The sequence below is a fragment of the Pempheris klunzingeri genome, chromosome 14 (assembly GCF_042242105.1).
Source record: "Pempheris klunzingeri isolate RE-2024b chromosome 14, fPemKlu1.hap1, whole genome shotgun sequence".
NCBI lineage: Eukaryota > Metazoa > Chordata > Actinopteri > Acropomatiformes > Pempheridae > Pempheris > Pempheris klunzingeri.
The window spans coordinates 23,334,486-23,360,410 of record NC_092025.1 but is presented as its reverse complement, the minus strand read 5'-3'; the positions used below and the strand labels follow the sequence as shown (position 1 = coordinate 23,360,410).

Genomic DNA, 25,925 nt, shown 5'->3' with positions numbered 1-25,925 from the left:
TGCTTTGTTGTTCTGGATTATTGATCTTTAGTGATGATGTCACATTTCAGCCACTGCTTGTGCCTGTGTGTTAAAACACTGGATTTTATAGTGACGCAGTATCAAAACGGGACCAGATCAGAAAACAAGGAAGCTTTATATACTAAAAAAAATGAGCAAATATACTGATCAGACAGGGGGAATTTGAAATAAGTGTCTCTAACACAGGCCTGCTTCAAATAAAAGCCCCAAAAGGTCACAATTTGAGGAAATACAGCGCTTGAGAGTCACGTCGACTCGCACAAACTCCCTAATATTCTTGCATTTATTTATTCAGTTAGAAAAAGATGTGTAGCTGCTTAACAAACCCCTTCTGTAATCCGGCCTCTTTGTGGTTAAACCCTGCTCTTAATCAGACTCCCTGGATTAAATATGATTTAAAAAAAAAGACACAGCGCAGTTGTTTATTGTCAGTATGGGTTAAGGCCTCAGCGAGCTTCAAACAAAGCGTTTGTTGGATCTGACAGCGACAGAAACCTCACGTTTTCTTCTGATGAAGCAGCTTTGGGTCAGTGAATTCTTATTTTTACACTGACCCCTTAAATCAAATCCATTAGTAGCTTCACAGAAAACAGAATTTCTTGTAGTGATGAACAAAGCGGGATTTCTCTCACTGAATTTCCTCGTCAGACAAGAAAACGTCTGCAAATATCTCAACTCGCTCTTCCAGTTTTTATTTCTTTTGCCCTGCTGCGACAGAAGAGGAACACCTTGTGCCAGTGTTGTGATAGTGCACTCTTCCATTATGACCTAAAAGCAGCCCACTGTCGTTTGAACTACATTAAGAAAGTCAAGCCAGGGTCAATTCAAAAAAAGGCGATCAATAAAAGGAGCAAAGTTGTGTATTAAAATCCATTATTTTTCCACTAAACACTGAATGGTTTCTTTTCCTGACACGAGCTGCAGTAACTAGTGTTTGGATGATTTCCTAACGATCAAGCCTGAAGCTGAAGAATAAAACTTTGAACAAGTCAAAAGTTTCTGTAGCTGTAAAACAAAAAAAAACAACCGGAGCGACACACAGTGGAGGAAGAAATGGAGGGTATTGCTCGAACTGTGTGCCTGTTTCTTTTCTTTTTTTTTTATATCCCAGTTATGTGCAAGTATTTCCCATTAATTCTTCCTTCGTCACGTCTTTGTCATAGGTTGCACAGAGTGAAATGACCAGAACAAGGTGGAAAAACAGGCAGAAATAGATGGTGAGGAAAAAACACAACAAACGGAGGGAAAGAACAAGCGAGCGGAACAAGGAAGCGATTATCAACCGTTTTTGGGAACAGAAGGAAGAAAAATTATGCATCCAATAGTTTTCCATTTACCTGGAAAGAGAAGTTGCAGATGAAAAGTGCTTTAGAGGACGACAAACCTTTTTTGGTTGAGCTAATACAGACAGTCATATCTACAATAGAAACGAGACAGACAGACAGACAGACTTCGGCTCCCTCCGTCCAGAGTCACACATTTAGTTATTTACATGTTTTTAGTAGTGTTCTTCTTCATTATTCTATCATCCACAATCCAGGACTCTTAATGTACACAAACGGCTCCTCGCGCCACATCCGTCCTCGTCCCTCCGAGCTCTTCCTCTTCCTCTTCCTCTTCCTCTTCCGGTGGTTAAGGGGAGGAGGAAGGGGTCGGATCAATGATGTTATCGGGCCAGTGAAAGGAGAAAGAGGGGAATGAAACTGAAGGCAGTTTTCGTCCAGTGGTATCATGTCTCCGGAAGCTGGTTGATGTCAGTCAAGTTGGTGTCATTGAGGATGACTTTGATTCGATCCAACGAGTCCGCCTGTCGTATTCGCTCCAACTGTACCTGCAGACATGGACAGACGGACAAATTCTTTTTTTTATTACCTGCACAACAAACTCCTGGAGTTTATTACTTTGTAACAGCAGCAGCAACATAAGAGTTAAACCTGTGACCTGGTTCACCTCCACAGGAGAAATCATTGACCGGGATTCTTTCATTTAAGATACATTGATAAACTTAGGCTCTGTAAACCAGGTCCCGTCCAATCATTTTAAAAAGCAGCTTAAAACATATTTATTCGATGATCAGTGTGTTTTTAGATCTGTTCACTCTCATGGCTGATTGTTGTTGTTTCTCATTTTTATGATCTTATTTGTGATTTTATTATATTTATTGTTTTTAATTTTTCTTTTACTCCTGTAAAGCACTTGGTGACTTTGCTCTGTGAAAAGTGCTTCACTAAATAAACTTTACTTACTTAAAAATAAACGACATGTCACTTAAAACCCACTTATATTAATGATATTTGGTGCTCTTGACTGTTTTATATTAGAGTTTTTAAATATTGGGTATAAAAGACACCATTCTGGGCTGCAGCTGAATCTAGTGGCCATTTTTCAACACTTCTCTGACATTCTAGAGACCAAACCTCTGCGGTCTGAGAGTCTAGATCCATCGTAGATTGATCGATAGCTACCGTGTAGCTCAGCAACTAGTGATGTGTCGGTCGCGAACGATCCGGTTCTTAGAGCCGGCTCTTTGAAGTGAACGACGGGAGCCGATATGTTTGTTTTTCTCGTCTTTTTTCTGTTAAAGCCGCACGTGATTGGTCAAGATGTGTCTCTGTGTCTGTGTGTCCACACTGAGGGGGGGGGTTGGTAACTGAGACACACAGCGCAGTGAACACACGAACTGGAGTGAGGGAGAGACAAGAGAGCGAGAGATCACTGCTACATGGTCAGACTGCAGGCAGGACAGGTGAGAAACATGAGCGACAGAAAACGTAGTAAAATTTGGACACATCTTAATATAATTGATAGTTGGAGGGCAGAGTGCAGACTTTGCAAAATTAAAATTTCACATCAGGCTCCACAAACAACCTGCACAGACATGTGTGTACTGTTCACCATCAGTTCAGTTAGAGGAGGAAAGACAAGCAAGGGAAGCTGCTGTTAATGAAGGTGTCAGTGTGTCTACAGCATCATCCAGGACAACACCACAGACACCAAGACCTGCAGCCCAGAGCTCCATGACCCCAGTAAAACTAAATAATTTAAAATTAATAAAGCAATAGAAACAATAAATATTCTATATAATGTGTTTTTACATTAGTAATTCATTTTACACATAATCTGGTAATACATTTATTGAAGTAACAAATAATCTGAGGAGCCACTTGGGAGCCGAAAGAGCCGAAATTCCCATCACTAAACGCTACAGGGGGGCGCCACCTCATGGTGCTCTTTGGTATTGCAGCACCACCACAGTTACTATACTGTGTTACGGAACTCATGCTCGGATTTGATGTCACGGAACTCGTCAGGCGGAACTCCGGATGTGATGTCATGCACGATGTCACAATCAGACGGAACTCATACCAGAATGTGATGTCACGCATGACATCGCTGCGACAGCACATGAGAGTTTGTATATAGGACCCCGGTAGATCTGCAGGGTTACCACACTGCCGAAGCTTGGGGGCACCGTCGGGCTTAGCTTCACCCGATGGGTCACCACGTCACCCATGTGTGAAAACACACGGCGGCTCCCATCGCACAGAATAGCTGTGTGAGCGAACAACTCATTGTAGGGGTTCGCTCTATGAGGCAAGTGTGGGCCTTTTTTCTTTTACAGCAGACCACCTCTGCTGACCTCGAGGCTCTAAGACGTGGTGCCCCTGGTCAGCGGAGGGCTGTAAGACTGACACAGACTGACTGACACAGACTGACCGACACAGACACAAAAAAAAAAAAAAGACACAGACTGACTGACACACACACAAAAAAAAAAAAAAGACACAGACTGACCGACACAGACACAAAAAAAAAAAAAGACACAGACTGACCGACACAGACACAAAAAAAAAAAAAGACACAGACTGACTGACACAGACACAAAAAAAAAAAGACACAGACTGACCGACACAGACACAAAAAAAAAAAGACACAGACTGACTGACACAGACACAAAAAAAAAAGACACAGACTGACCGACACAGACACAAAAAAAAAAGACACAGACTGACCGACACAGACACAAAAAAAAAAATAAAAAATAGACACAGACTGACCGACACAGACACAAAAAAAAACAAAAACAGACAGACCGACCGACAGACAGACAGACTGACCGACACAGACAGACAGACAGACAGACAGACAGACAGACAGACAGACAGACAGACAGACCGACAGACCGACAGACAGACTGACCTAAAGTAAAGTGAGAACGCCTCCTTACCTGAAGAGTCTGAGAAAGTTTGACAAAGTCCTTCTGAACCTGCTCGCTGACGTCCAGCTCCGTCTGCAGCCGCTGGGCTTTGTCCCTCTCGTCAAAGGCCTGACTCTCTAGTGCGCTCTGCAGCGACATGACGTTCATTCAATTAGAAAGGCTAAATGGAGACAATAAACTGAAACGCTTCAACTTTACAGAAGAACTGAGATGAATATTTAACTGAAGCCCGTCTAACTGAATAATTTAAATGACATTAGTGGCTGAATGAACGCTTCAGTGTCGTCTAACAGCAGTTCAAAGCAGCTTTTCGTCATAAAATGCTGTAAAATATTGACGTACTGTACACACAGCTGTTCTCTAACATGCAAAGAACATCATGCTTATCTTCCCCTGACATATATAAGCACATGTTACCCACTGTGGCTGGAGTTGTATAATATTAGGGCTGGGGTTTGTAAAGGATCTGGTCACATTAAGTGAGTTTGGTGTGTAAACATGTCTCCAGGCCGACCTTTGCAGCTGTCAGCTCCTTCAGCTGCTGCTCCAGGCTGATCCTCAGGCCCTGGATGTTCTCCAGCGCTACAGTCTTCTCCGCTAGACTGCTCTCCAACTACATAAACGACAAATATACAGTATGGGTGCTATAGTAACATGTGGCGGTGGCTGAAAAGGGTTATTAAATGGATGGCAGTCACTCTGACGGGCGTAGATGGTAATCTGATAAACTAGCTGATTGAAAGCAGCTAATTGGAAACAAAAGTTAAGTGAAAATAATCTCTAGTTGCAGTTCTGGTTAAAAATTCAGTATCAGGATTAAAAGAAACTTGATGAGGACATCTCTAGTTACAACAGAAGATAAAAACTGACCACATGCGGTCTTTTGACTGTTTTTCCATTGGACAAAGATGAGCGGCATGTATCATAGAGTGAGTACCTGTTCCTTCTCCGCCTTCACTCGCTCCAGCTCCGTCTTCAGACTGGAGAAAGATGCTGTGGGGGGGAGGAGGAGGTGGAGGCATCGTTAGAGGGCCGTAATGCACAGATCTAGATATTCTCTCTGAATTAAATCACTCATGAAAAATGCAACAAAGCTGCACCTTTAACGAAGGAAAAGCTGCTTTGCTGAACGTCGCCGTGTGTGTTTGGCTTGTGTGAAACTGATGCTCAGACCTGCTGCGTTAACGTGTGTCTTTTGTGATCCGACCAGCTCTCAGGACGAGTGTTAAAGCACCCTGGATGCACTGAGGACACACGTGACCACAGTCTTCTTCACACACGTGTCCTGGATCGCATACTCAACTGACGTGCTCAACCTAAATGGAAGCTACGCCGATGTTTACTCACTATCAGAACTAAAATACGTTGTAAAATAATCTCTCGTGCGTTAGTGATGTTTCTGATGGAGCAGCGCGTCCTTCTTCATCCTTTAAGTCTCTTTTCCAGACTTTTCCAGTCACCAGAACTTTACTCTGCACGGTAAAGCCAGTTTGCTTGTTTAGCACATTTAATAAAAAGCACTAAACGCTAGAAAATAAAAACTATACAAATAATCACCTATTACCTAAAAACAGAGACGATTTGAGCACCGAATCTCTCATCACACTGTGGGTGAGTGAAATCCTTTCAGTCAGCAACATCTGTAAGGCTGTGAGTGCACACACACACACACACACACACACACACACACACACACACTGTTTTACAACGGTGTTACTAAGCAACAGGATGTACGAATGTCCTTCATATAACGTCTGAACTTACAGTGAAACACGTCAGGACGACATCCAGTGAGGCGAATTATCTGTTAATGCACATTTTAGCCGCTCCAAGACAAGTTCAAAGCGTGTGAGGGGAAAGCGCTATGTTTTAGGCTCACTGCAGGTATTAGTGTGACAGCTACACAACTAACACACACACACACACACACACACACACACACACACACACAGAAAATGAGCTCATTCAAAGTGTCTTTTCATACCTTCCAAGATGTCTGAATGATTGTGATCAATGGAGAAGAAACACAAGCAGAAACAGAGGAGAATGTAAAAAAAAAAAAAGTCCAGAAAATAAGAAAAGGTTTGTTTGCTGTAGTTTTACCAGAAAAGTGACTGGTTAGTTATTTGCCGTGTAGCTGCTGGCCGGTTAACTAACCAGTCTTTAAGCTGACCACCCAAGTCTCACCTATCTCCTCCTTGCAGCCCTCGATCTCCAGCTGCAGCGTGTCCTCCAGGTTCTCCTTCAGACACTGGTCCGCCTGGATCTGCTCCTTCAGGAACAGAATCTCCGCCTTCAGCTTCTCCTCCATGTGGTCGGCGGACGTCCGTAGCGCCACCTGGTCCTCGCGCAGCCGCAGCACCTGGCTGTGAAGCTCCTGAACAAAACATAAATAAATAAATCACACCACCGGCATCAAGATCGATTACACTCTTTTTAAATGCACTTTTACCTGATTAATTCCACAATACAATCATTTCTATCATTCTAATATCTTACTCTATACTTTTAAATCATCTTTACTGTAATGTTCCTTTTCAAATGCTCATATTTTACCGTTTTATTTGAAAAAAACATCACCTTAATTTGCAGGAATGTAAAAACCTTTGGAATACTTATGATCATCTCCTCCATGAGGCTTCAGCAAACTAACTTTAGAGGAAATTTACATTTTCACCTTCTCCAGTTTTCTTTGTGTAACTACTTTAGATGTTTTTTTTTTTTTTAACTCTTTCCTTTGTTTCGGTTGCTCTGCGGTGTAGATAGTTTAAACTTTTTCTGCAGGACTGTGACGTGCATGTGTATCTACATTTCACGCCAATAGGATCAGTCGAAGAAGGAGAAGAAGAAGAAGAAGAAGAAGAAGAAGAAGAAGAAGAAGAAGAAGAAGAAGAAGAAGAAGAAGAAGAAGAAGAAGAAGAAGAAGAAGAAGAAGAAGAAGAAGAAGAAGAAGAAGAAGAAGAAGAAGAAGAAGAAGAAGAAGAAGAAGAAGAAGAAGAAGAAGAAGAAGAAGAAGAAGAAGAAGAAGAAGAAGAAGAAGAAGAAGAAGAAGAAGAAGAAGAACCTGTGATTAGCCAAAGTCTCCAGTCATGGGCGAGATTCACTAAAGCCTGAAAACAGCCAGGAGGAGGAGCAGAAGCTTGGTTTTCTCTCAGATCACTTGAATTACAACATGCTGAGAGATAACCAAAACAGAACTGCCTTCCCCAGCGTTAACTTTTAATGCTGCAACCATATTTAGTGAATCACTTATTTGAAACTTACTGCTGGTAACTTAGAAATCAGAGAAGATTCGATGTGCATGAGAGCTGTCTGTACTTGCTTATCAGCGCTTAAATATCCGTAAGTGCTACTGTCTTGTACTAAAATGATTTTTTTGATACCCTGATGTAGTAGATACAGATTTAAACGTTACGTGAGCAGCTTGTTTAACCCCTCCCCCGCAAGATGAAAGTGTCACTGGATCATCAGCGTTGCTCCACCTCCATTAAAGAACAAGGCCCACTCTGCCAGATAAGCAGCATAATTCAGCAAGAGGCTGATAGTAACAGTGTGGGAGGAGAAGTGCGTGTTTGAGAGAGAGGAGCACAAAAAACAGATCGTATAATCACCTAGTCAGGAAGCTTAAAATGAGGAGTGGTACCATTAATCAGCGAAAATTAGGTAGTGGAGTCACAAAGGCGTTCCCGCTAAAGCAATTAGCTTCTGACCGCTACACTGCAGGGATTATTCCTCTATAATTTGGTGTCACTTTCCCGACTCGCTATGTGGCATGAAATGGGGACATCAGAGCTCACGATGTGACAGTTTTTAAATTAAGTGCAGCCCAAGAGCAGCGGGATGTTTAGTGGCAAATGGAGCGCTTCCTCACGTGAACCCAAATCACACTGATGCTGGGTTCAGTGTGTGTCACAGAATAATCTACACTCAAGGTCCACTTACACGCTTTTTCTAGACCTTTACGATGCTGCTGAGCCATATTTTAGGTTCAAAACGTTCTGGGATTGGTCCAGTAGATCGAGAACAGGCAGCAATGGCTGAAATGTAATTCTTGCTCCTGATCAAAGTAGGTGCACTAAAAGTGACCGACAGGCTCAGATTGTATCCGACAACGTTATGGACACATAACACACACAGCTGTTACATCTCTCTCTTCAAACACACCAGACTCCATTGACAAAAACAGTAATTTTACCTCGCAGAGCACAGGAGCTGCTTCAATCTGTTAGTTTGTGTTGCTGTGTGTAAAACAACTATTATAGTCAGTGGAGTCTGGTGTGTGTGCAGAGAGCGATATAACAGCTGTTTGTGGTTAAACCAAAAGGATCTTCCAGGTCTCTCTCTGTAGGGATCCTTTCCATGATGCTGTCACACACTTAGAATAACACTCTGAGCCTGTCAGTGGATCAAACAAGCTCTTCTAGTGGACCTACTGTGATCAGGTGCAGTTGTCCTGAAGGTTTACATCACAGTCGTTGGAGCCTGTTCACTGCCTGAGGTGATCTACTGGACCAATTCCAAAATATTCTGTATCTGCCAGTATTTTGAACCCACAATATGTAAAAACCAGGTTTAAAAATACAAGTTTAACTGCAAGTTTTAGGTATTTGTACTTGTACTACTGGATGAAAGAATAAGAAAACAAAAGAATTCAATGCTAGCTCTCAGTACCAGACAGTTTTGACACGCCGCCCTACTACTGATGCTGAACTTTGAGGGATGTGAATCCGGCTTCACGTACTTCCACAGTATCGGGCATCTGGAAGTCCTCTTGCTGCTGTAGTTCCAAGTGCAGCCTGTGTTTTCCCTGCAGGCTCTCGTTGTCTCTCTGCAGTCGGCTCAGTTCGTCGGCCACCTGCTCCCTCGACTTCACCAGCACCGCCTGAAACAAACAAACAAAATTAATCATTAATCATGTGCCAGTGTGCCCATCATATGGTGGAGAGTGACTCACCGGCCAGCGTCTACTTTTAGAGCCTCACTCCATCTGATTCTCTCTCTGTAACGCTCTCATTTTTCTCCGATAAACATCATGACTGAATTAATGACAGTATGAAAACCCCCTGTTTCTTAAGATTAAAGCACATGCAGCAGTTTATTTATTCTCTTCGGCTTATAACTGGGACCTCTGGACTTAATTTTGTGCCATCTGATGTGTAAATGTGTGCTGGTATGACAATAAAGATCCTTGAATCTCTTTTTTCTGGGAGACGAGCTTGTTTGCAAAGACTTTGAAATCACACCTGAAGTTTGCGGCGTGTCTGCAGCTACACATTAATCACCAGGAAGGTTTCTGTCTCACTCTCTTCCTCCTGTTTTCTCCTCACAGTTTGGAAAACACTTCATAAACACTACATTACTGAGACATGCACATGGCATTTTTCACTGCTGTTCAAATCTGTGCATCTCAACAAACAAACTCAGTAATCAGTGTCGTCAGCCTAAATTTGTGGTACAGAGGAAGAGTGATTATGTAAAAGCTCCATTTTACTTCCAAATAAGTGACTATTTGGTTTATTATTTTAGGTTTAAACTATTAACCAATAACTGAGTGAACTGAGACTTAATGAGATAATTCAACAACTTTTATATTATCTAAATCAAAAATATTTCAATCGGTGACTGTTGGTGGAACAAAACAAGACGTCAGCTTGTCCTTTTCCACGTATGTCTTACTTAAACTTTGCATATTAATTTTCTTGCAGTCATGTACAATGTATGAATCTGCACGTTTCTTGTTATGTTGCACGAGAACGTTTTGAACGTCAAGTTAAAAAAATCCTGCAGCCAAGAGCTCCGTCTTGTCAGCAAATGTTTGTGGACGGGAGGAACAACAACGTTTATGCACCCGTTCAGTTTCACTTCCAAAGAAAATTATTTTTTTTAGGTTTAAACTAAACTTGACTATTAACCAATTAGTGGACTTTCACTTAATGAGAGTTTATAACTTTTATATTATCCAAATTAAACATGGACAAAACCAGACATCAGAAAAATCAATGGATATTATATTTTTAGCAGGAATCACAATGTATAAATCTGTACGTTTCTTGTTATGGACGAGCAACTTTTGGACATTTAGGGACAAAAATCTTGTAGCCAAGAGCTCCATCGTGTCAGCAAATATTTGTTGTAGGAAGAAACAGTGACGTTTCTGCCACCAAGGCAGAGAAAAGTAAAAAAAAAACACTAACAGGCACAAGCTGAAATTCACATTGGCTGCATGTCTGATAACATAACCAGAGCCTGATCACAAAGAAAAAACCGATATGCTTATTCGCAGGGCTAAAGTCTTGCCAGCATCAGCAGACTGTGACATAACCACAGATCCGAACACAGCCGGAGAGAAGGCAGGACTAATGGAGGAATACGCTGCTCACCATCTGCTCCTGCGTGTTCCTCTTAGCGTCACTGAAGGCCTGCTGTAGCGAGCCGAGCAGCGTCTCCGACTCCTGGACTCTTTGCATGAGAGCGGACACCTACAACACAGAAGAAAACCAACAACAGTAAGACAAGAGAAAGGTCTAGAATCAGAAATACTGAACATACATGCGAGTGAAGTATCATGTAGAGATCAGACACACAAATGAAGAATTTAATGATTTAGTACTGAGGCCTTAGCACTTCAAAAGCCCAACCGTAGAGCTTCTCTGCAGCACCGACCAGCAGTTGCAGGGACAGCTGATCATCCTGGTTTCAAACGGCCTCAGTGTTTGTACCAGTTGTGAACGGTGCCACAGCTGTGACATCTGTCTAACACGAGCCTCCGGGGGTTTGTGGACTGACAAAAGGAGATCTCACACTTTAAAAAAAAAAACAGCCTGTGCTCCACGTGAAATCATAGATGGTCATTAAAATATATATCCACAGTTCTTTTTCTCTATTTTGATTTCTTGAGAGTACAGTGAAGAGCAGACAGGAAGTGAAGGTGAGAGAGGGGGTGTTCTGCTCTACCAGGTGAGCTAGCGGGGGATTGTTTTTGATTGACACAGTGACCACTTGAGTAAAAACTACATTACTAAAGCATGTGACATAAAAGCCAAAGAAAACCAACTGGTCTATTAGTGATATTCTGCAAACAACAATTATCAAGGCTGCATTCAAGTTAATTTGTTTTCATTTAACAAGCAAAAACTAGTTGCAGCTCCTCAAATGTGAGCTTTTGCTTCTTTTCTTTGTCCTGTGTGATATTAAATAGAATATTTATTAGTCAAGACGTTTCACGATGTCGCCGTAGGATTTATTAACAATAACCCTTGTTATTAACCCTAATAAAGGGCAGATAAACCAATAATTAGAATAATAATTAGCTGCAGCCCTGGCTGGGTTTACATGTAATAATAATGTCAGCGTTCTGCAGCTCTTAATAACTCTGCCACCCATCAAATAAATAACCGCTGATCACTGAAGAAACACAGCTATGATTCAGCTCGACCACATCCGGCTCATCATCGCAGCCGCACATCTACTGAATAAAAGCTGCCACGCTTCAGGCGCTCGGTTCGTCCGACCCGTTGGCGAGACGATGACTCAATGCTGCTGTTGCCCTGGTAACCTGCTGTTGTTGGATGAGGAGACGAGGGACGTATAGAAAATACAGATGTTTGTTTTTTTTTAACCCCAGAAAAGTCATTTTGAAGAACATATTAATGAGCAGTAGGTTTGTGCGATTTAAACGCCTTCTGTAAAATTCAGCTTTTTAAAATTCAAGCACTTTCAAGGTATCTGGACCAAATATTTCCAGAATCCCAAAGCCTTTATCATCACATCTAAAGTTCACAGGATCTGTTTATACCCACAGTAATCAATGTGTGCTGTCACATAATAAACAAATGACACCAGATTATGTTGAAAATCGAGAGGAAATTCTGATTCAAGCATATTATTCCTAACCACAACGGTTAAAGTGAAGTATTTTCCAAACCATAAAGATTTCGACACTTCGACATGCACACGAGTTTGTGAGGGTATTTTGTAGTTATTTTGGGTCTGGATGCTCGTGATTTAATCCATGAAATTAGAGACTGTGGAGAAGTAATCAGATGAACGCGAGGCGTGAGATTAGAGCTGAAACAATAAGTCTATTAACTGATTGACAGAACATTTTTAATTTCTAATGTACAAAATGTCAAACATTCTCTGGTTTTAGTTTCTTAAATGTGAGGATTTGTTGCTTTTCTCTGTCAAAAATGATCATAAACGGTAATTGGTTGGAGAAAATAAGCTGTTTGAAGAAAATTACACTGGGGTTTTTAAATAATTTTCTGACTTTTTCCAGCAAAACAAATGACAAAAGACTAAAAATACTTGTTAGTTGCAGCCCTAAAATTGGGCTAAAACAATAAAAGAAAGTTAACGGATCAGAAAATCCTACATAAAATCAGGTTTGTGTGAATTTGGAGAGGCCGATGAAAATACATTTCCACAAGCTGCAGTGACAAAAACAGCACAGAGAATATGTGCACTGTAAAACTGGTCCAAGTAGGCACACGGGTCACCAGAACTGCACTGCACCGCTCAACCACCAGTTACTACACTCCCTCCTACTGGGCCTCTCCGCCCACTGTGGTGACTCATCGAAATACCAAACCAGAGCGGATGAGAAAACACAACTGTGTCTTTGCAAAGCTGCATTTTAGGTAAAATACCTGCATGTAACTAAATAGATATTTTCTCCCTCGGCAGATCAGACGTAACAGACGTTGGAATAATGAATCAGCCAAGAAGGAAACCCAGAAACTCAGTGTTAAACTAACTAGCAAGATGTGAGGGATTGTAACAGCATCAATAATGGATCATTTCTTTGATCACATATTAATATATGAACCACTTCTTTCTCTCTCTCTCTCTCTCTCTCTCAGGAGTTTTCAGATGAAGAGGACCACCTGGGGAGGCGTGGGAGAGTTAAAGAGGGGGTGTGGAAGGAGAGAAATGAGGTAGAGATACTGCGTAAAGGTGAAAGGGAGAGATTCAGGGTGCCTTTAACTTTCCGAGGTTATCATTATCTCCAATATCTACTGCGAATGTATGTCCACAAATCTGCTTAGACATAAAAGACACTTCTTATACGTCCTGAACTTCCCAACGCTAATAGCTACTTTGGCATTTTTTTAATGTAGTGTAGTGTTTGGTGTTTGTGTGCCAACCTTAGTGGCGGTTTCCTCGTTGCCTGCTTTGACTGAATCCTCCAAACTCTGTTTCTCAGTCATCGTCCTCTCCAGCTGATCGTTGGCCTGACGTAGCATCACCTGCAGCTTCTTCACCTGGAGGACAGTGTGAACGCCACCTCAAACACAATACCGTGCTTCTAAAAACATCCGCGGTTTGCTGCTGACAAACATTTTTTTGCGGTAAAAAAGGTTCTGGAATGACAGCGAGGACACAAACCTGATCTCGGGTCTCCGCCTCTTGTCCTTGGATGGCCTGCAGCTGCTTCTCGTAGTTGGAGCACATATCACAACGTCGGCCGAGCTTCCTGCCTGCGTTTTTCACCTGGCGGCAGAGCAACAAGATGATAACACCTCATAATATGGAATATTTGGGTTAACGAAACTCCTCTAATGCTCAAGAAAGACCGTTTGAAAGAGCTGTGGCACGTTCATTAACAGACATTAGTGATACTTTTCTTGGGTCTGGTCCTGTTTCTTGGGAAAATATCTGCAGGATCCTGGGATTTCTCAGCATGTTTGTGCTTGTGCGTTGACGGTGTGGTCATAAACCAAAGAGCATTGTACTGAAACAAAAACGCACTCTCCAAAGCTCGAGATACTTCCCACACAGCCGTCATGATTGGGCCTGTTATCACGGTGATCTTTAACAACTTTTTACCTGCATCTTAAAAGCCGTCTCGCTAGGACGGCAGTTTACAGGTCAGCTGGGACTCAAAACCCTTTAAAATCTTAAATGTGAGCTATCCTCAGGGTTCAACACGGGGCTTAATGGGACAACATCCATCGTCAAATCAAAGCAGCGGGGCTGATTTCGAAGACGGGTGGAGGATTGAGTGCAGAAGATCAATCTAACATTATAATCCAGTTCCTTTAACTACCAAGATAACGTGCGATGAAGTGAAACGTCTGCATGTGATGGACTTTCCTTCACTGCCGCTGCACACGGTAATAACCTCAGCCCTATAAAAAAACTGCTCAGACATTAAACCATTAAGAGGATAAGCTGAAAAACCAGAGGATCGAATGATTCTCTGCAGCTTTGTTTGAGTGTTGTTCTTGTAAAAATATGACTTAAGTCTGACTAATAAATATGAAAGAAAATAATACATAAAGTCAAATATTAATCCTCCTGGGAAAAGTTACATTTTTCCAGGAAGTAACCACCTTAAACCTTTTCATGGGAAAACCTTGAACCTTGGAAGTGTTCTGTGCACTTTATGTCCTGTCATAACCATTAAAGTGTCTTCAAACTATCAAACCCTCTCTGAAAAAAAGCACCTCTTGCTGCAGCAGGTTCCACTCGCTGTCGCTGACGAGTCGGTAGCCTGCAGGCGGTAGGTAGGCGGTGTCGGGGGCGTGGGAGATGCTGGACAGCAGCGACGCCGTCTCCTCCTGCTCCGGCGTCATGGCTTTGATGGCCTTCTCCTGGTCCTTCGTCAGCAGGAAGTGGCTCGCCGTCAGCTTGATGGAGCTGATGGACGCGGTTTCGCCAAAACTACTGTCCGTCACCCCGCAGTCGGCCCCCACCAAGGGCCCAAAGTCCGACTCGTCCAAGTGGCTGGCCGACTTGGCCTTGTGGTTTTGGCCGCCGAGGCCCTGCTGGACGGACAGCGAGGAGCCGAGGCTGTCTGTTGACTGAACTCTCCGCAGGTTCTCCTTGTAGGGGTCCATGGGGCCCCCCGCCACCACCTCGGTGTCCAAGGAGTGCATGGAGCCGTGGGCGCTGTGGTTGGCATGCGGCTGAAAGACAAAAGAGCGAACAAATGTCTGGAGAACACGTTGTGTAATACAGATTTTAAAAAAATATTCTGCAGTGAGTTAAATCAATGTCACATTCAGTGTAATTTGACAAATCAGACATCTTAAGAATAACTCAGAAATTATAAATCTCTATGTGAATCTACATGAAGAAGATTTAAATCACTAATGTAGAAGAAAGCAATAAAATATACTTTTCAAATTATCACTGGTTTGTAACACCAGGCTGTTTTCACCAGTTACAGCGGAGCAGAAACACAATACACAAGGACAAAAGTGAAGGTGCCGTGTTGCCGTGTTGCCAGGTTTAAGATCGTATTACTGAGAGGGGAACATAATATGACGTAAGACGATAATGGCCTACTCTGTTCTCTCTGAGGGACGTATCCCGTTACATGATGCTCATACCTCGACGTTCAGCCCGAGGAATAAATCCTCCAAAGGCTCGGTGTTGTCTCCCGCATCCTCCTCGTGCAGCTCCTTCACTTGGCTCAGCCTCTCTTTTTCATCCTCCTCCTTGAATGGAGACAAAACAAACAAACAAAAAAAAGGTGGCCATTTAATGAGGTAAACCTTTAAAATAATCTAATCCAAGGTGATTCTGCGTGTTATTCCTTACATATGAGCACAACTTAACATACAAGAATTTACATTAATTGGACGTACATGTAAAGTACAATAACACATTTTAGATAAAACAGACAAAATAAACCCACCCACTGCTCTACAGACACTGTTAACGTCATGATTTTTGGCTTTCTTCTATCAGGTAGAGATGAAACAGTATGAAGATTTTATATCACGATTACAGTGACTAAAGATACCGTTATGAGTACTGTGATAGAACTGTTAAAATGTTCTGATAAAGACACTGAAACACCAGGTTTAACACTGAATTTGATAATATCAAAGCCAATAAATTATGTAAAAACTATATCAAGTTTGTATTTTCTGTAAAATACTGAGAGGCATAAAGTGTCAATTAATAGTCGTCTAAGGATACTACAATTCAAACACCTGTGAAATTAAATAAGTATAATAGGAACATACCAGACATGTGAATGAAATGTGGATTAAAAGGTACATTAATACACTGTATGTGGGAATACAGTCAAATAAAAACTTTTTGGGTAGACGTGAAAAACTTAATTGAAAAGATCATTTCAAAACAGATTGCGTCGGATCCCAAATTATTTATAAAGGCTATATATCCAGATAAACATAACTTTAGTAAAGCAGAAAGTGCTTTTATTGATTTAAGCTCAATGATAGCAAAAAGATGTATTGCTATATATTTTACGTGTTATTCTATTTCTGTTATTGCTTTTCTTTTTATATTTGTTTTCTATGTTTGTGCAAAACATGTGATACTGAACTGCTTCGTAAGAACGAGTATGATTGAAAATTTTATCACTTTGAAAGAAAAAAACTAAAGAATACTGAGAGGTAGTAAAGTAGTGATTTTCTCCATGTTCTGCAGACAGTGACCGAGCTTCCTTTGGCACACCAAATATACAAATAATCCAAACAAACCAAAATAAAACCACATTTCAGATTCAGTCCTCCAAGAAGCCTGAAAGATCTCTGGAAGGACTGTTACTGCCAATCACTGCCACGTTTTCATTGACGCAAAACAAACTCACGCTGCATGCTGTGCCTACACGCCTGTGGTTGATGCTGGACAGCATTTAATATAAGATTTTCGAAGGGTCTTAATAAACGTACCCATCGACATGTGGCGGGATGATTAAAATTTGAGATCTAATTCTGTAGTTTATCATGAACCCGCGGCCGTTTGATCCTCATCCACAAGTGAGAAGTCATGAACAAGTTACTGAGATCCATCCATCCATCCATCCATCTTCTGGGTGACGCTTCCTTCCTTCCTTCTAGTCACACAGCACATCAGCTCATTCATGTTATTACCACCAAGATCACGTCTCAGTTAGAAAGACGGAGCTAAATCTGTCAAACCAGAGGCTCAATCTGCCAACAAACTCACAATTCTATACGCAGCGTCACATATTTCCATGAACTGTAAAAGTCTCTCCACAGCAGATCTCTTATCACTCAAACACTTCAAACATGTGATGCTGTAACACAGACGTTAACAGATCTGTGTGTGTGTACCTGGTCTTTCTTCTTCATCTCCTCCACCTGGCGGAGCTGTTCGGACGACAGCACGCTCTCTATCCTCTGCATGTCCCTCATGAGGAGGCGCTGGGACTCCAGGAACTGGTCGTTGGCCCTCTGCCACGTGTGTTTCAGCTGGTTGTGCTGCTGCCGCTCCAACTCCAGCTTGTGACAAACTGGGACGCCAAACGAGGGAGGCGACACGGAGAGGAAAGGATGAGACACTTCTAGAAAGGTTGTGTGCCAGATACAGTAACACAACAACATTTACAGGGGACCAGCTTTAAATAACAACACAGGAAGTCATATTTCACAACTTTTACCCTGTTATCTTCCTGTATTTGTATTATTTAACTGTCATTTCTCATCCATAGCTAATTTCTGGGTTTTGTTTTATTGCTGAGCTTTTTCTTCAATGTACATCCACACAGTTACCGCCCACACTAAACTCCAATAAACAGCCCACATGTCAGGTCACGTTTCACGGCCTCTGCTCATAATCTGTGAAGTGAAATCATAACATTTCAACACAGTTACAGCGGTTTTAAAAATAAATAAATAAATGTGATTCATGGTTATAGTACAGTTGTGAAATTGTGGCACACCGCAAAGTGTCTCTCCTGTCAGGCTGCTGACAGCTGAGTTGTCAATCACACGGAGCGGCGGCACTGCAGGAGGTTTTAGCAGCGTCTGGTTCAAACGCGGCTCAGCCAACGGAGAGGCATCGCTGTGCTCTTTGTTGCCATAAATGTTGTCTGCTTCCATCACAGTTATCTCTGTTGTTTGGTCATTTCGAGACAAGACTCAGTTTGTTAAAGTTCATAGCCTGACATGCTCTTATCCTGCGTTAGGAGATTCATTTAGACGATCAAATCTTCACTACGCAGTTGGTCGCAGGAAGAAAAAACTCCACTGGGGAGCTGCAGCTTGTCAGAATTAAATCTATATGATTAAACCATGTATTAAACACTGGAGGGCATTTAATTTGAAAGGACGGACACAGGAACTGGCGACGCTCACTCGCTCTGCCATGGACGGACATCAGCGTGTTATCAATGTTACTGAACACTCTTTCAAACCATTTCTGTTTCCCCAAAACCTACATATTTAAATAAGTAAGTACCGTCGTGGAGCTCTTTCCGTAGTTTCTCTGCATCTTCCTGCAGCACAGACTTCTGAGTGTTCAACACAGCCACGTACATCTCCAGGTCGGTACGGCACGACTTCTCAGCCTCAAGGACGTGATTGAGCTCCTTAACCTGGACAAGAGGATGAGAAACATGCAACTCTGGTTTACTGGCTTTCAAGCTTAACTTTTCTTTTTGTCAACTATCTTTTATTGAGCTAATACATTCCTCTAGAACATCTGAAGCTCCATTTTTGATTCAAGCTCACAATTTCTTTAAGAAACTCCTCTACTGGGAGGTTTGAGGTAAAAGGGTGTCAGACGGAGAAACAACTTGAAGGATAAGAAGGATTATTTGATGAAACACAACACTGACGCATCTTCACCTTAAAATGTTGTTGTGGTGAACAGTTGCCTATTGACACACGGAGCAACATTTGCATCTATTGGAGCCGTGTTTCGTCAAATATTTACTCTCCTTTTTACCTCCTACAATGTTTGTATCGAAGAAAACACTGTGAGCTGCAGCTGGAATCACAGTTGAGGAGCGGAAAAACCAAAACAATGAGCTGAAATGAGCTAAATGCTGTGAAAACTGACTGAATTTACTCATAGACTTAGTTAACTTACACATTTTAGTTTTATTTTTGGCAGTTTTCAAATGCAGTTTGGTTATGTTTAGGCACCAAAACCACTTTGTTATGTTTAAGGAAAGGTCAAATACAAAAGTCAGGGTGCATTAAGCACAAAGTATATTCTTTCAAACATACTTCTGTTTAATAGCACCTGCCAAAAAAACAATTAATTTACTAAGATTATTATCACAAGTATTTTCCAGTTGTATGTTCAACAATTTCTCATCATATAAATCCTTAACTTATACTATAACTTTTAATTAATTGAAAATTATTATTATATGTTATTATATCATATGAGGTTCAGAACAATGCCGGCAAAATCCTCCAACATTAATAAAGTCAATAAAAACCATAATAATTCAACAGTGTGTCATTTATATTAACTAAAACTTGTTCTATAAGTGTTCAACATCACTAAAGGAAATTAAATAAAAGACTTCTTAAGCCTTAAAAAATAACTAAATATCAGTGCCATCTTTTGTAAAAGAAAGGAGGAAAGGTTTTCTACTTGTAATGCAATCAAACAGTTTCAAATTCAGATTACTTAGAGAGAGCAGCAGCCTCGTCTGCTCAATATTACACCCACTTAACAACCTCTTAGCCGCTTATTTTCCCGGCTGAGTCACTGATTCAGCGCTGACCAACCTTAGAGGCCTCCAGCTCCTTCACCCGGTCCTCGGCCGTGGTCAGCTTGGCTTTCAGGGCCGCGATCTCGTGCTCCATGGGCATCACCACCGAGCGCAGCTTCTCCGCATCCTCCTGAGCCTTTAAAAAGGTTTGAAGCTCCCTCATTAAAGATGCATGCGCAGCAACACAAATTACAATTCTTTTGTAAGCTTCATTTCCTTTTACAGCCACAGAAACATGATACAAAGTTCTCAAACAAGCTGAATTTTAGTCTTACTTTACTTTACTATACTTAAGTAGAGTTTTCTGGTATCTGTATTTTACTTTATTTACTTTTATTCCCTATATTTTAACACGAATAGGGGAGACTGGGGTCTGTTGTCACACTTTTTACCCTCATGGGAATCAGCAACACATCTTACAACAGTCGTTCCTACATTAGAGGGAAGCTTAAGGTCTTTGGTTGAAACTGGTTTCCATTTAATTCTTATAACTTTCAACAGCAAGTTATTGAGCATCAAAGACTCTCTTATATTGGGTTAGTTGTCCCTCTTATTATTAATGGGGTCATTTTTGTTCAGGTAAAAGTGATTTTATCTCATTTTATTTTACTTAAAACTTTGACAAATGAATAAATAATATAATTTCACATTATTTAGCTCTTGGTCAGTTTGGTAAAAGGAACAGTTTAAAGCCGAGAGTTACAATGACATGGTCAAGGTTAGTAATACACCTTCAAAATGTAATTTCATAAAGCTTAATGCAGGACTAAACCTCTCGCTCCTCTTCCGGTAAAATATTTTTTGAACAACACATCAAGTACAGAAAATGAGGCCCACTTTTTTCATTTCGTCCTCCAGGTTCTCCTCCTCCTGGCCCTCAGTGAGGCGGCGCCTCAGCTCCCCCAGCTCCCTCTCCACGGCCTCCCGGTACTGGTTCCACTGGGCTCGCTCCTGCTCCAGACGCTGGTGGAACTGGACCTCATACTCGCGCACGGTGTCTGTGGGATAACAGAGAGGAAACAAACCTGTGACAAATCCTCCAGGCAGGCATCAAACCTTAGAAGTCTAGTTTGTTAGGCACAGTGCTTGTGATACTGGTGCAACTCTCTTTTATTTCAGGATATTGTCCTTCAGTTTTCCCTTCAGGTTGACATGTAGACACTTGCAGTATACAGTTTAAGCCATGGGCGATGCAGGTAGTTAAATACCTGTTACATAAGACTCTTTCTGACTTGCTAATTCACACCACAGTAGTTGTGTCTTAATTCATAGTGCACTTACATTTGTCCTGGATATTAAGCTCACAGTTCAATATGTGGGGTGAATAAATCTGCATGTTTAACAGTGCACATGCTAAAATGTATCTGCATTAAGTTTTATCCTGCAGATCAAAGTCAGGCATCGAGATTCATCCTCTGGGCACAATGAACGCCCGTACCAAACTTCACAGTAACCCAATAATTAGGGGGATATTTCAGTCTGGAAGTAAAGTGGGCAGCTCACCTTTCATGATGGCCTGCAGCGAGGCCACCTCCTCCTGCCACTGGCTGCGGACCTGGTCGATGGCTTCCTGCTTGGTGTTTTCCGACACGGTGGCCACCGCCTTGATGGTCTCTATCTCGGCCTTGGCCTCGACCAGCTGGTCCTGGATGGAGCTCAGCTCAACCTGCGCGCCATCCAGCGCCGTGGTCTGCCTCTTCAGCTCCTCTGGGGACAAAAAGCACAAGAAAATGTGAGGGGCAGACTGAGAAAGCCAGACGACGCTGCTGCTGTGTCTCCCATTAATTATTTACCCTGCAAAGGAAGCGACAGTATGCACACTTCCAGATTAAGGGATGCTAACCTTCCTTGGACAGGTAGAGCTCTTTGAACTTGGCTCTCTTCTGGTTGAACTCGGCCTCCAGCTGCTGTTTGAGTCTGATGAACTCGGCCCTCTCCTGCTCCAGAGCTGCCACTCGCTGCTCGAGCACCTCTGGGTGAAAATAAAAAACACACACACACACACACACACACAGAGCTGTAATTAATCAACTGTTGATTACATATAGTTAAAAAAAAAAAGTGCAAATTCAACTTGTATTCACTTCAGTTCCAATTTATTACAAGTAAAAAATCAATGAAACACAGCTGCAAGAAAATAACCAAACACAATTGTTGTAAAAATGAGCTCAACTTCTACGACAGGAAACTAAACATCTTTGACACCAAACATTTTATAGAAAATATTCACCTGACCATCAATTATGGAAAGAATTTGTTATCTGAAGTTTTGACACCGCTGGTTAGCTGCTACTGTTTTTGTTAAACATGCTGTGATATTATATTTACTGATTGCACGCAGCGTTATTTACCTTGACTCTTGCTAGCATAGCATTAGCTTTGTGGCTAACAGCCGAGCTAAAGGGATCTATGAGCAGAGAGGACTAGAAAGATCTCCTGTTGCCACGTTGCATCTATGATTCGTCCTATTTCCTGGAGTAGTGAACAATGTTTCCATTGCATAGGAAACCTAATGGGATGGTAATGACTGTTCCATGCATTAGTCAAACCAGTCAGCTCTTAGTCAAAAGTGTTACCAGAGAAGTGGAGTAATGCATCCTGGGAAATGTGCAGAACACATGAAACATATGAATGAAAAGGTCTTCATTTTTTCTCTTTGGCAAATGACCATGGTATAAACAGGATCAAGCCCTCAACCTGCCCAGCAGATGCTTCTCTGCCTCCACGTCGTCCATCAGTTCCTGATAACAGACACCTCATCAAGCATCGTCCTTTACATAGCAGACCATTTCTGTGGACGCACGTCTGATAAAGCAAACAGTAAAATCGGTATATTGTGTCAAATTGTTAATTTCTTTCGTACAAAGTTGTACAATAAGGAGCCAGTCCCTGTTGTGAAATGTGTCAGGGTTCGTTTAGCAATTATGACCAACTTGCTGCACAATATTCCCTCATTTAATGAATAAATAACAGATAACTTAATAAACACATAATATAAATGTTACCTACAAGGAGCCTTGACAAAAGGACTCAGATAGTTTAACTCTTTGATGTTCTGAGTGATCAATAATTGATCAAATGTTGATATCCAATAATATTATGAAAGCTAGCCGCCAAACATTCTCTGTGAAATCCATAATTTGGGGATTTCAGACCACAGTCAAATTCAAATAAACGGATGCCGAGCCAGTCAAATAATATCATTTTTAATTATCAATGATATCAGGGGACTTATTAGTCTTCTCAAACAAATACTAAAGATAAAAATATATCCGTCACTTTGCTTAAACATGCCTATTTATTCTATGCGTTTGTTTTCAGATCCGAAGCCTAAACTGATGAACAAAACGTCTTCCAGACTGTCCTGGGGTCACTGAGTTTTCCTCCGGTGCTGCTGAGATCTTATTTATTTTTCTTTCCTATTAAAAAGCAGCAGACCGAGGAGAAAGAGAGAGAGAGAGAGAGAGACGATGATATCCTCGAACACAGACAGATGAATGGAAACATTTACTAGCACACAAGCAGCAGAGCGACTCAGCACAACGATCATGTGATAGCTGAGCAAACTCCAAGGCAGAAATTCCACCTCCACATAAGCTGGACATATATTCACATGGCTGAAATTTCAGCACGATGAAAAGCCCTTTTACACAGCTGCAACTCAAACTTGAAGCAAAACTCAATACTTCTGCTGCTTTACATGTAAAATAACGGCTTTTGTTGACCGTCAAACCGTCTGTCTCAGTGTGGAAAAACTCACTTGTTCAGTTTAGGAATCCATAAAGCTCATAAAGTGAGTAATTAACCAACAAGCAACAACCAAACCTCCATTCACCTGAGATCAAATACAGATGTGGCAACATCTAGAATCTGTGTAAGGCTTATTATGAATGAACCGCATGAAAGAAGCCTGGAAAACAAAAGTAAAAAAGGCTTTAGAGTCAAATTAAAGAACTTAAGTGGAAACTCTTCTTGTTGTTGAGCATCTGTAGTATTATGTGCAAAAGAATATGCAGACTATAAGCAAGAAAGACCAGCTTTCATCATTTTACGGTTAATTTTACACTTTTTCACGCATAATGATAAAATCATATATTAATTAACAAAACTCTTAACGAACAGATGAGACAAAAATACAAAAAAACAAAGAAAAAACATGTAATTCTCACTCAGAAACTAATCCAGCAGTCTCACTCTACCTTTCAGGTAATTTTAGGGATCCTTTTGCCTTGTTTCTTTAAAGATCAATAATTAAAAGCTTCCTCATAATCTATATTATATTTATTTATATGCAAATTTCCCCAATGTGGGACGAACAAAGGTTTGTCTCATCTTCTCTTTTATTTAAAACCACCACAACAAGCTCCATTTCTAGTTTCAGATTTAAGAGGTGGCAAAAATGTGCTGGTGGGTTTTCAAGGTTTTATGTGATTACGTCGCTGTGTAGTAAACCGTACACAACACTGACACTCTATTGGAAAGGACTCACTAATATGATCAGATGAAAAGGAACTGCACACAATATCGGACACTAACAAACAAAGTGTGACTGGCAGAGGGTGCTTTCTAATGCTCTTTAAAAAAAAAAAAAAGTCTGAAACAGCCACCAGTAAATCACATTATTTTGTGGTTCTTTCATGTTTCCACAGCCGTGAAAGTGCAGGATGAAAATGGGACTTTACTTTTTAGATTGTTGCTGCTGTAGCATTGAATGTGCAGCTGGATATTAAAGCACCAAGTGAAACCTGTGAGCAAAATAATGATTCTTGTACATCTTAGACCACCAAAAAGGTCCACACATGCTTATATTCATGGCCACACTGTGACTGTCAGTGGCTTGTTGCAGCCAGAAATTGCAGTCAGGCAGGTGTGACTATTACACATGATGAAATCCTGCAAGATTAAATGTGCATGCACTTAAATCCACAGCACAAAGTCCCCTGCAGGACCCCAGGATGGTCCCCTGACCGCTGTTTGAGGACCAGAGGGAGAACCCTCCTGCAGGATCAGCCTCCTGCAGGTTCACCCTCCTGTATTATGGACCAACCTCCGGGTGTGCAGGCCATACATGGCACATTGTAATGGTCTGATAGGATCCATGTGATCCACGTTAAAGACTGAGGCCGGGCTAACAGAGGCCAGTGCCGACCTTTAGATCAATTTACTCAGACTAGCTGCAGCTACAAGCTAACCAGCAGCTAGGCTGTAACAGTTAGCTAAACACAAAACAACGTTAGCTTGGTTAAATCGGGATGCGAAAGCACACAGCTCCCATTCAGCAACATGAGGCTTTAATAACTTAGTCGATATTCGTGAATGCACCAACTGCGTAGTGTTAAATGTTCACTGTGAGGCAGTGACAGCCAGTGACACGTCGCCCTGATGATGCTAATGTTAGCTAATGTTGTCAAGGATGCAGAGGCCGCTTGGGCTTCGGTGCTCGCAGCCTTCAACACTTCCCACCGCAAAACTACACAAACACGAGAAATTTACCGTCATGTTGGGACGACGGAGGGGGTCCCGAGGCCTGCTCGGCCATGGTTTCCTGAGGGGGGGCTTGAGGCAGTTAGCAGGGGAAGTGGGATAAGCGCTAGGAGCGTCCAAGAAAACAGGCTAACATCACAACTACTGTCAAGCTAGCGAGGGGAAAAATCACTCTTTCCGCTTGAGCTTTCAAAATAAAATCCACGTTGTCACTGCTCTATGACACTTGTTTTGAGTCGTAACGTGTTCAAATGCGTTAAAAGGAATATACGAAGGAAAAAACTGTGATTATCATTTTAGAGTCTATATTAATGTAGTATAATGTCTTAATAATTTTTCATTATTTATTTTAGATTTATATTTTGAAGGCAAATTATCCACTTCCTGTAAGACATTTACTAAATTTGGCTAACTTGAGTACATCCGGTGTCACCTTTCAAAATAAAAGCAATTTACACTGATTTTTTTGATAAATAGATGATTTAAAAAATTAAACATTCAAATTCAAGTTTTCTCTTTTTAACACAGAAACAGAGAAAAATAATTAACAGAATGCAGCCTCACAAGACTAAAGAATATATGGTGATAAAAACCAACATAGTGGAAATTTAAGAGGAACTGAAAATGTATAATCGGAAGCTCTGTTCCGGCTTTGGCATTATAAGGTTGCAAGACATTCACATCAGTGGGAATACACTCATAGCAACATTTATGTTCAAAATACCAGTTTTGGCATCTTTAAAATGA

General features: G+C 41.4%; 2 protein-coding genes across 2 annotated transcripts in view; both read right to left on the bottom strand.

Annotated features, from left to right (window-relative positions):
* mpzl1l (myelin protein zero-like 1 like) overlaps nucleotides 1-25,925 on the bottom strand; it is a 158,945-nt gene that overhangs the window by 15,930 nt on the left and 117,090 nt on the right. The window lies entirely within an intron of this gene.
* On the bottom strand, nucleotides 1,271-25,306 carry rabep1 (rabaptin, RAB GTPase binding effector protein 1). The gene is made up of 18 exons (XM_070843480.1): nucleotides 25,188-25,306; nucleotides 21,538-21,666; nucleotides 21,198-21,401; nucleotides 20,532-20,692; nucleotides 19,711-19,830; nucleotides 18,425-18,560; nucleotides 17,299-17,477; nucleotides 15,577-15,684; nucleotides 14,689-15,150; nucleotides 13,628-13,732; nucleotides 13,387-13,503; nucleotides 10,621-10,719; nucleotides 8,982-9,122; nucleotides 6,428-6,617; nucleotides 5,178-5,233; nucleotides 4,755-4,853; nucleotides 4,250-4,366; nucleotides 1,271-1,852 (listed from the first exon to the last, which is right to left on the bottom strand). Exons 1-18 carry the CDS (start codon nucleotides 25,231-25,233, stop codon nucleotides 1,751-1,753), a joined length of 2,571 nt encoding a protein of 856 aa, XP_070699581.1. The 5' UTR covers nucleotides 25,234-25,306; the 3' UTR covers nucleotides 1,271-1,750.

Coding starts and splice junctions, on each gene's coding strand:
- rabep1 (XM_070843480.1), bottom strand. CDS start 25,233: ATGGCCGAGCAGGCCTCGGGACCCCCTCCGTCGTCCCAACATGACG. Junction 15,685..17,298: donor AGATGAAGAAGAAAGACCAG/GTACACACACAC, acceptor TCTCCATTCAAG/GAGGAGGATGAAAAAGAGAG. Junction 9,123..10,620: donor GGAACACGCAGGAGCAGATG/GTGAGCAGCGTA, acceptor TGTTTGTTTCAG/GCGGTGCTGGTGAAGTCGAG.